This window comes from Ceratosolen solmsi, unplaced genomic scaffold (genome assembly GCF_000503995.2).
Source record: "Ceratosolen solmsi marchali unplaced genomic scaffold, CerSol_1.0 scaffold29, whole genome shotgun sequence".
Classification (NCBI taxonomy): Eukaryota; Metazoa; Arthropoda; class Insecta; order Hymenoptera; family Agaonidae; genus Ceratosolen; species Ceratosolen solmsi.
This window is the reverse complement of record NW_011948417.1, coordinates 10,261,579-10,273,785: the sequence shown is the minus strand read 5'-3', so window position 1 is coordinate 10,273,785 and position 12,207 is coordinate 10,261,579. Positions and strand designations below refer to the sequence as shown.

Genomic DNA, 12,207 nt, shown 5'->3' with positions numbered 1-12,207 from the left:
TAAATTAACCTACTTAATATCTAATGTTAAATATTAATATAATAAAAAATAATTGATATATGTATATAAAAATGTGATTACATATATTAAATATTATTATATACTATATATAAAAAATATTAATAGATATTTTATTTAATATATATTTAATAATTTGTTGTTTAAAATTGATAATTATTCTAGATATTATATACATCATGTTCTCCGTAGAAAAATACATAAACTTGGCAATTTCAAATAATAAAATATTTCACTTATAATTTTAAATAAGATTTCTTTAAATTAATTCACCAATCAAGTTTTGACAATAACATATTTGTTTACACTTCTACAAAAAATTTTGTATATTATATACTTTCATAAGATAAAATTAAAATATTTATTAAATATAATTTTTACTAATATTCCGAAATTTATAACATAGATTCATAATAATTAAATTATTACTGTACATATGTATATATAGTATATATTATATTATATATTACAATTTTATTAAATAGTTTACTATTAATCATGTTTGTATATACATATACAATGAACATTGAAAATAAAAATCTGCGTAAAGAATAGTAATTTTCAATGCAATAGCTAATCTTAGTAAAATAAAATCATCACATAAAAATAATAGATAAAACAAAATATGTTAATACATTTATTCAATCTTTATGTATTTTTTTATTTTCAAAACTCGAAATGAATTTTTTCTGCTACCTAACAAGTATAACAAGTATAATCTATTCATCGAGCAATTGAATTTAGTGGATACACACATACCAATTCAAATGATAAAACATTAATGCTTTATGCATATCTTTGAGATAAATTTATAATAAAATAAATGAATATTGACAACTTTTCGGAGAATTCTAGCATCATCAAACGTTTTATCGTTACGTAAGATTAAAATTATTCTCAGAAAATATTTCTATCTTCTTCATACGCTTGTTTAAAGTTAGTATTTTCTTCTAAAATAATATTCATATAATAATAATCAATAAATCTTTTTAAGAGAAAATTCGTACTGATTATTGCAAAAAATAGTTCAAGATGATTTTTTGATAATTATTCACTATATACTAAAGCTTCTTTCACTTATAGTACAGCTTTTAATTTTACTAAAGTTTACAATAATTAAGTGTAATTTTTATGTAATAATTAATTTACGTCATTGAACTAGATTTTTAAGAAATATTTATCTATAATAATATATAATATTTATCTATAACTATCTGCTCAAAAATTCCATGTCATAAGATAGCTGTAGTATATAATAAAAATATTATACAATATAAAATTTTTATAATATATTCACCAACCCTTAAAATATAATTTTATATTGAATTGTTTCTTTCATTATATTTTTCTCTACAACCGAACTTTCTTTGCCTTAGGACTTAAAAAAAAATTAAGTAAAATAATCATTTGGCTGTAGTCCATGCTAGTATATAAAACCAGCAAAAGAGCTACTTCACTTCGTTCATAATACAATGATTAATTAATTACAAAATTCTCAGTGTAAAAGAATAAAACGTAATTTCGTCCGGCTTGTATGCATGGATTATTTAATTACATAAAACTAATTTCATCAAGAAGAATCATCGCTTGCGTGTAGCAAGAATTCTTTTTATCCTTTTGTACGTCAACCCCACTCGCTTTTCACACAGCATACACAGAGGGAACACCACAACTCTACTGTCTTGTTATACTATGTAGTTTTCTATAAAGCAGTACAAGATAAATCTTATCTCGTTTTAGGTATCGTGTGCAAATAAAGTATCCTAATTAAATTAACAGTACCTGCGTACAAAGTCTTTACTTTTCTCTGTAAAGTGGGCGGCGGTAGCTTAAGTCGGAGTCACATGGATACGTCGTACTATCTATTTATCAACACATTGCTTTATAGGAGACTATGCCACACTGTCCTATTCTATCCTTTACATTTTCTTTTGCTTTTACATTACTTTTTAAACTTCCTTATATATAATTTTTTATTTATACGCATATGTGCTTATATACCAATATATTTTGTCTTTGCTAACTTTATAAGCAATTTTACTTTATTACTTCTCAAGATTTTCAGTTAAACCACTACAAGATACATTTATAAACAAGATTCCGTTAATTGCTTTTGTTAATATTTCATTTTTGATATAGAGCGAATTTTTATTTATGTAAGAACATGCTATATAAAAGAAATATATGTGAATAATATTAATATTAATTTTATAACTCGTACAAAACTCATTTCCTTACAAAATTATTGATAGAGACCATAATTTCATTTATCTTGTACAATATTCACATTTGAAACAATATATTATTTTTAGATTTCTAAACCATTAAACTATGAAAACATTTAATTATGTAATATAATATATTTAAAGTGTAATACAAATATGTATACGAAATAATGTATTTTATTGTCTTTTATAACTGAAGCTCAATATTTATAAAGTTTTTTCTCATTTCCAATATAGTTGTCAAGTAAATACGAATTTGCATTTATTTCTATTTAATATGTAATAAAGTACCTAAACACGAAAATCTTTCCTAATTTGAATTTATGATCTTTCAAATAACTAACAAAACATGCTGATTGGAATAAACAAAAATTTAAATTGGAAATAATATATTCAAATAATTTTATATACAATTGTTTCTTAAGTTTGGAAACTCATGAAAATTTGTACAAATATTTTCTAAAATACCTTTAATAAACAAATTTTTTATACCTGATTATTAATCATTAAATCTTTCAAATTAATTCAAATAGTTTTACATTGAAAAACTTATTATAATCATTTTAGCTTTATTGAATATTTGAATAGGTTATAAATTTATGATCCTTGTAATAATAGGTCAGGCTAAAATTAAAATTGAACAGACAACTGATGATCATAGAAGTCACACTCCGTAGACGTGCGTAGTAGCTGAAGCATTAAAATTCATAATTTGAGACTAATAACGTCGTAGTTTCTATATTATTTTTAATTAGAATTCACGATGTCCTGTTTTTTTGTTATTGTTTTTTTTTACTGTTAATATACGTAAACCACGTAGCTTGTACTTCTAATAACTATGTATCGCAGACAATGCTATGGAATCTTGTCTCCACGCCAACCAATCATTCATCTGGACGCATGCAATGATCTAACCTAAGTGTATGATACGCAATCACAGACTACTTCCTCTGTCATATCTCAATGACACTAATAATGGATCTCTACCTTGGCAAATGCTTCATCCCTTTTCTTCCTCTTGATATTATGGCGCAGCGCACGTGCGACTTTGATTAATAGCTAAAATATTTCTTGTATAAACAATGATACAGTCTTCTTACCCGCAGCGTGATAGCTCGGCGGGAATTTTTGTCTCTGTTTAAACAAAATGAAAAATGGAAATTGACTCCAAACAGTGCAGTCCTGCCGAGCAAAAGTAGATTAAAATTAAGAGATAAAGAGAGTCAAACGAATGAAAGTTTTGGTTCTACTGCTGTGATACGAAATCAGGAACGAAGAATTGCTTATTCGATATTCTGTCTTTTTACCTTCTGCAAGGAAACCACTGCTGGCTATGATACAATCGAAGATGCAATTTCAGATAGTAAATTTCATCTATAAATGGTATGTTGCAGTTCACTTATGGATGCATTTATTACATAGACGCTTCTAGCAATATTTAATTGCTCTAATAATATAGTAGATATACAAGTATTTAATGTACATTTTTGTGAACGTAATTGAAGAATAGGGAACTAACGAATAGAGTGATAGTATAAAGTAATGTTAACGTAATATATTAAATTTTAAACTTTATTTACAACAAATTCATAATTTATCCAAAATTAGATTTGGTTTTTCAAACATTATAAATACTTAAAATGAAAACGATTATTAATTAAAATTTAATACTGAAAAATTAATACCATATATGTTTTGCATTAATCGTTTTCATTGGATATTATGGAAAATAGTTTTAATTATAAAATCTACATAGCTATAATTGTATCACATCTGAAAATTTAATTTTGATCTCTTTTAAATTTAAATTTAAATCTCTCATATGCTTGAAATTAAATATTATATAACATGTAATACATGAACAGTTACAGTTACTGATATGTGCAGTTTAAATTAAGTAAAGATTTATTTTTAAAGATTGCATTTAAATCCGTAAGTAATAAAATAATATGCAATACGTAATTATTAAATCGACGATGAATAATACATATTGACTATATATTAATAATAATATAATTTTGTATTATATTTACCGATAAATTTATTAATATATTTTTTTATATATTTACTGTATTTAGATTAATAAAAGGTATTGAGTTCAAAAGTAAAATAATATTTCTAATAACGGAGCTAATAACAAATACTATATCTGAAAATATAATTTAATTATATTACTGGATACCAATTATAATTTACTTTATATTTTAAAGGTTGAACAACAATATAATAATTGATGAAATAGTCATTTAAATTAAATTAATAAATTTTTCAAATAAAATATCGATTATATCCATGCTTAATTTTAAAAAGTATAAGAATTTCATGTATAACTATTGAGTATTAAAAATTAAAGAACCAGCTGAGGTCCTGTGTGCCTTTGCGCAGTATATTTATTCATGCAAATCTGAGTTTAATAAAGCATCAATTTTTTATAATAAAATTTTTAGAAATAATCCAAGGACTAGATTATTCGATTTCTCCGTACCTACATATTTGTGAAGCATCCTGAAACATGCTACGTATATGGAAGTGCGGAGAAAGATCAACTTCGTTTCGACAGGCCTTGTCGGATGTCGCCTGAAGGATTGTGCAAGCTGTGGCCGTATAACCTCCCAATGTGATGGCGCCCTCAACTCAACAATCCCTCTTTTGCATATACATTCTGTAAGATTACTTTGCGCGGTTTACACCCTTGTGCCTTTGCCTTTAACTCCCTCTTTCTCTCTCCCACTCTTCTTTGCTTTGACTGATATTCTGTTTCTTAAAGCAAGGGCACTGCCGAGTAAACTTTGGCTCGCGGGCGCGTAGAAGTTTCGCAAGAGAACATCCTAATATATGCGTAGCCAAACGAAATTCCGGCTTCGACATGACCGTGTTAAAGCGCGCCCTCGCAAACCAAGCAACTAGAATGTGAAAGGCTTCGTCTTCCAGTTCGACATTTAAATTTAACAAGAATTCTTATTGCTTTTGCACTTATTTTCATATTATCGATTTTTTCTTCACTAAATTATAGCTAATATTTAACGAAAAAAGATTTAACAAATTTATAAAATTTATCATTTTTATGTAACGTAATATTTCGGTAAAGTTAGAAATAACTGGCCAAAATTTACTTTGGTAGGCTTAACTAGGCTTTAAATTTAAATAACAAACAAAAATTATTAAATACATCTCAGTAAATATTAATAAAATTATAACATTATACCTGCCTTTTCTTACAATTTTTATTCTAATATTTAAATTTTATGTATACCATTTTTCAGATATTTTAACAAAGGAAGTAACTCTATGCTTTTACTGTCATGTTACAATTTCGCCTCTAGGTAAAACATACATGATCCTAATTAGCGTAAACACTTGCTAAGAGATGTAGTGTCGAAGGCAATTTATATATTAATATATTATATATTATAAATTATAATATATTATAATAATATATTATATAATATAATATATTATATAATATAATATATTATATAATATAATATATTATATAATATAATATATTATATAATATAATATATTATATAATAAATATATTATATAATATATAATATAATATATTATATAATATAATATATTATATAATATAATATATTATATAATATAATATATTATATAATATAATATATTAATATAAAGGCAATTGCATTTTCCTTATTCCTTTTAAAGTAAATGTTTCGCTGTTTATCGAATACTCACTATTAAGTTTTCTACGTAATAAAATAAATTAAATTAAATATTGCAGCCAAAATAGTTTCAAAAATAAAAGAATCAAAGAAAGAATAAATATTTATAAAATTATAATATTTTACAATTAAATATCAAATTGATACATAGGTAGTTGTTACTTTATACAGAAATATATAATAAAATAAAAAATAACTATTTGGAATATTAGAATACTTTTAATCTCAATATAAAAAATCATTAGTCATATCTTCAAATATCATTTCACTGTAAAGCATTCAAAGATCCATTTTTCATTCTTTCTATATATAAAAAAATTCTTTAAGCTTGTTATACAGATATTAAAACATAACAGGTCTAAAATCTAATTATTTAATGTTTGATACACTCACAACATTACTTCATTATTATAATTCTATTTCCTAGTCCTTTTTTGTGCAAATATTTTATTATTAAAATTGTCTTTATATAAAATTATATATAATTTTTTATTTTGAATAAAGAAATACATTAACAGTAACAATATTATAAATATAACAATTGTAAAAATTTCATTTATTTATCTAGTCTCATTCCATCTTCTGAAAGAGAAATATTACGTAACTAACAGTTAAAAACTATAGTAGATTAAAGCATAACATCTCATGTAAATGAATCTCTTTCAATTTACTATTAATATTAAAAATATTAAAAACTTAAAAACTATTAATTTTTAATTAGTTTATTCCATGTTATTATAAAACTATATCACTATTAATTTAATATAATTTCGATACGTACAACTTACTATTAAATGAATATAGTAATTTTACATAAGTTTATTAAAATATAACATAGTAAATCTCATAAAACATAGTAAATCTCTAGATTAAAAAACCGAATAAAGATAGTAAAAAATAAGATACTTTTATGTGTCTATTATATGTTACAATAATCTAAGAAATATTATACTTCCTTTGAAATGTCAGTAAAAATAAAAAAAACTTATAAATAACGCGTTTACATTGCAACAATGCTATAGTGGCACGCGACTATTCAATTACAGCGCGGTTAATGTTAATGTATTTTATGAGAAATGATACCACAGCGAAAACATGACAATTATAGCAAGCCACAAATACACATCGGAGAAGCGCTACCGGAGGCAACACCAACAAGCTGCGGGGGATTACGAAGGACATTCGGAAATGGGCGCGTGCTTCGTGCTTCGACGCAAGTCAAAGCCTTGGAAAGACCCTTCTTCCCTTTTTTTACTTCATGGGCTTTGTATTTCCCTTTAACATCGACTCTATGGTCACGTGTACACGTTCAAGTCCATTTAATATTAACTGTTCACTGTAGAACAATACTATGTTTGGTAGTTTATAAAAAGATACGAGTCATTGAAGAGTTTGTATGCAAAAATAACCATCTTAAGTGTTTTGGTGAATAACGTTAAAAAAATTCTTTTTAAATTAATAAAATCTAAATTCCGGTTATACATTAAAATTAATTATAATCTATTGATAATTCCGTAATCAATTTTAATTAGAAATAAATCTTATTTCGTATTTACACAAATCGTTCTTCACAACATTCTTTCATACATATATATAAACAAGTTACTTCAATTACTTTGTTTTATGTATATGTATATGTATATTTTGTTTATATATATAAATAAGTTACTTCAATTATTGACAATTAATATTATGCAGGTGGTGCTTTCGATACTATTCTCAGTAATAGCAGAATTTCATATACACAAAATATTAATAATCCATATCTTCCATATCGAACTTTCCATATCAAAAGTTTTTGTAACCATTCGTTAAACCATTAAATATTACTGCAGTTGATAAAATTTTCTTTATTACAATACGTATTTAATGAAGCTGTTTAAGATTTTGAAGAAATTATCATAATCCATTATAAATAATAATATAATAAAAAATATTTTCTGTTTATTATTTTAAACATAAAATTATGAAAAAATATATTAAAAAATATTTATGAGAATGAATAAAATTATAATTATAACTGTAAGTCTTCATTACTGTATGATATTTGAACAAGTACGAATTAAAAATTAATTTATATTAAAAGGAGGTATAATCTTATTTAACTTATTCAAAATTTGACGCTTGTATTTAAAGCAATATTATAATTATACTTATATTATGATCATTATACTTATGGTCAATAATTGAAAAGAATTAAAATATTATTCGAAACGATATTCCAAAAATTCAATATAATAGGCAATGCAAATAAAAGAAGATTGTTAGTAACATTACCTTATCGGAGCGTTTTTTAATCGGCAACAAGGAGACATTGGGTCGAATTGGAAGATCGGTCTCTGAAGCCATTCGGTTAAAGCGCTGCATTCTCTCGCGCACACTCAACTGTTCCGCCGAAGTCAGATGATTCATAGGTAAGAACGAAGTCACCTCATGTTCCTATATTTTAAAATGTTCACGACTACAATGTTTTAGTGCAAATATACATAATGAAAAAAAGAGAGACACAGAGAGAGAGAGAGAGAGAGAGAGAGAGAGAGAGAGAGAGAGAGAGAGAGAGTCCAACAAGAATAAGTAAATTATAGTAAAGATATGGAAGGAAAAGACTAATCATGACGAAAATTTGAATATACCAGAGATGAACAACAAATTCTCTATCGACGATATGCTAAATAATGGAGTTGATAATTGTGCAATTATGAAAGGAACAAATTGAACGCTAAATATCCATATTTAGATGTGCATATACAAATTTAAATAACATAAACATTTACAAATTATATATTATTTTATTAACTTTAATTTTAAATAGTTTTTGGATTCTATACTATTTTTCATTAAAAGTTACAAAGCTTATTAAATTATTATATTCTTGATAATTGGATTGTTAGAAATTTTCTTGTTACATTTCTTGGTACATATAGTGTTATTAATGTATATCAACTAAAAAAATTATTTGATATTCTATGTTTATAAAAACATTTAGAAAATGTATTTACATTTTTACTTATTGTTAAATAATAGTTATATATGAGGCAGTTATAAATGATCAATAAAAAATAATTTCTTATTTAATAATAAATGTTTAGATTTCATAATATTTTCATTGTAGTAAATTTTTGTTAATTGAGATTATAACTAGAAATAATAAAAATATTTGTATAGTTATTTATTAATCCTAATCCATTAAACAAATTAATTTTAAAAATGAAAAAGTTAAAAGTTTAAATTAATACAAATATGCAGATCTAGAATAACAATTAAGCAAAATTAAGAAAGGAAGTTTTACATATCAACTTAACACACTATTTACAATCATAAATATCACCCATTATATGTAATTACACCAATTTAATTATAAAAAAGTATTGTTATATAAATTAAACATTTATTACAGGTAATTAGGTGAGTAAATATAAAATTTGTAAATATAATTAAAAATTATAAATATACAGAAACTATATTTAACAATAATTCGTTTATTCAATATTTATAAAGTATCTATTATTTAAAATCAATGTAGGTATTTATTTTGTATACATTCTTTTTATACAATTATTTTTAAACGTTTTATAACTAAGCATTAAATTATTAAAATAGAGCAGTTGTCTTATCCCTTATGCATATAAAATTAAAATTTTTATTTTTAAAATAATATACACGTGCATGTTTGTATTAAAAAACATTAAAGTGAAAAATTAAATAAATGTTCTTTATTTTATAAACTTTAAATACTAACCTTAATTGTTTCAGGTTCAAGTTTTCCTTTATCCAATGTTTGATTTTCTTTATTTGATAATTTAATTTTATCCTGACTCTTGCGTCTAGGTGGTACTGGTGGAGATATAGTAAAACTAGTTGCATTCCCATCAATTTTTGAAATTCTCGTAGGTTTAGTTGACACATTCTTATTAATAACAGATTCAGGGATAGATATGCTATAATTTTCATGAAGTCCTAAAGCAGTAATTTCAGTATTGGATAATACAATACTTTCTATAGCAGGTAAACCTACTGATAATTCTGTAGAAGATTCTTGTGGAAATCGATGAACCAATGAGACAAAATTTCGAGAAGAAGTAAGAGGTGATGTTGGTGAAGATTTATAGAGTGCAGGTTCTTTTAGGAAAGATAGTTCAGAAGTGCGTTGTGGCGATGTAGTAAATGAGGAAAAATTTAATGTAGGTGATGATAAATCTAAAGTTGGTTGGCGAAATTTCTTTCTTAATATAAGATATTTTTCTCCCTATAACAAAAATAAGCATTACTTTATGATCATTTGTACTTATATTTAAATTAAAAATATAAACAATTTTGATAGGAATCGAAACACTACCCAGATATTAATTCAATTTATTAATTTTGTATATTCATTTAAAAAACTTTACTTAATATATGTGATAATTATACATAGCAACAACAATATTCATTTTATCTGTATATATAATTATCTACACACATACCCTTAATACACTTCATTCATATTTAAAAATAGCCAAGCTTAAAAACATTTAAATAATTTAATATTAGAAAATCTATTTTAACAATCATAAATGCAAATGGATTGGCACTTGTATTAAATTCGTAAGCAAATTATACATTTAAACAATATTAGAAAATAATAAATCAAACGGTCTTATAACACTTGCATTCAACCTAAAACCGAAAGAGGCCATTTAACTCAAAATAAAAGTGCTTTTATTATTGATAATAATTTAAACCGGCATTAATAACACATGTACATAAGTACAACAAAAAAACCAACAGCAACGTAAATGCGGCAACAGCGCAGTAGAACCGTCTCAAGCATGCAACAAGTCGTTTCCTCTCCTTTTAGCACAAAGGAAAACAAACTTTACACTATGCACAAAGAAGCAAATGTAACATACCTCGTCAGACTTAATGGTTGCCAACGTGTTAATGTATTCTTTGAAACGGTTGCGTGCTTCCACTGTAAATAAAAAATTAATTCCAAATTATGTCACACACAAAATATTTTGTGGCAGTTCAAAAAATTACAGAACATTGGAAGACGACGAAAATAATTCTCGTAAAATATGTGAAAAAATGGCTTAAAGAATACTCACCCCGTGTTTCCGGATCCGTGAGAAACTTTTTAAAATGCATTACTACATCCTGATTGAGAGCTGATCCACCGTTATCCAACAAATACTTGCGGATCTCTTCCAGAGACAACTCGCTAGGCGACGCCATTACAAACTGACTAACCTCATTCCCGTCGACTCACGATATCATAAGCTGTGTCACTACTGCTATACGTAACAGTAGCAGAAACAATTTTCAAGCAATATATACATATATTCATATGCTGATCTGAACTTTTTATTTCTCAATCATAGATTATGCGTGTCCTGTTTAACATATGGTCTATTCTTCATTCTGTATAATTTTTAAATTAAAAAAAATGATTTTTCATTATTTCTTTTCAAATATATGATTAAAAAACATGAGAATATATTACTAAACATACTTACATATATTTAGCAAATTACATAAGATCATTTATATTAACAAATATTTTAATTAACTTCATCATGAAATTTATTTAACCATGTAATTCATTATTTAATTTTGTACGGTTAATTTTTAAATGATAAAAATCTATTTTTAGATGTATTTTATTTGTGTTGATATATTTTTACCAAATTTTTTCATATGTTGTTTAATAAATGTATTACATGTATTATATTATTTAAAATGTTAGCACAATTAAATATATACATATCTGGAATTAGACATTAGACTTTGTTCCTATATAATTATAGAGATTCTTTTTATTTAATATGTAGTGTAGAAAGAAAATCCTATATGATAATTAGTTGAAAATACTAAATTGAGGATTTAATTTCGATAAAAATAAAAGAAAATTAGGGATTAAATATTAACATTTATATTTTTAACGAAAGTATTTTTGTTTAGTTAGATATATATTAATCTGTTAATTATAAATTTTGTAAACAATAATTCAATAATCCTATTTCTGTAAAAAAAGTTTATATTTTTTTTCAATTAAATATTAATTTGAGTAACAGTAAATTGAATAAATATAGATTTTGATGGTTAATAAAAATTGTTTAATTGATAATCGTAAAATCTAAATAAATATTGTATTCAAAATGGACTATAAGTAATTCATTTAATTACATATCAAAACATATTAATACTTTAATAATAATTTAATATATACATAAATACCAATTATAGCCTATTAGATACATTTAAAATAAACAAATAAATACCTTGTTTTCATTATA

The 12,207-nt window shown here is 24.3% G+C and overlaps 1 protein-coding gene across 1 annotated transcript in view; it reads right to left on the bottom strand.

Moving 5' to 3' along the window:
• Window positions 1–11,190, bottom strand: part of sowah (ankyrin repeat domain family member sosondowah) — a 145,944-nt gene extending 134,754 nt beyond the window's left edge. The window contains exons 1-4 of the mRNA XM_011496816.1: window positions 11,020–11,190; window positions 10,822–10,883; window positions 9,672–10,178; window positions 8,210–8,371 (exon numbers count right to left, since the gene is read on the bottom strand). Of these exons, the coding sequence (XP_011495118.1) occupies window positions 8,210–8,371; window positions 9,672–10,178; window positions 10,822–10,883; window positions 11,020–11,146 (858 nt within the window). The 5' untranslated portion in view covers window positions 11,147–11,190. The remainder of the gene's footprint in view (window positions 1–8,209; window positions 8,372–9,671; window positions 10,179–10,821; window positions 10,884–11,019) is intronic.
• Window positions 11,191–12,207: the final 1,017 nt, after the last annotated feature.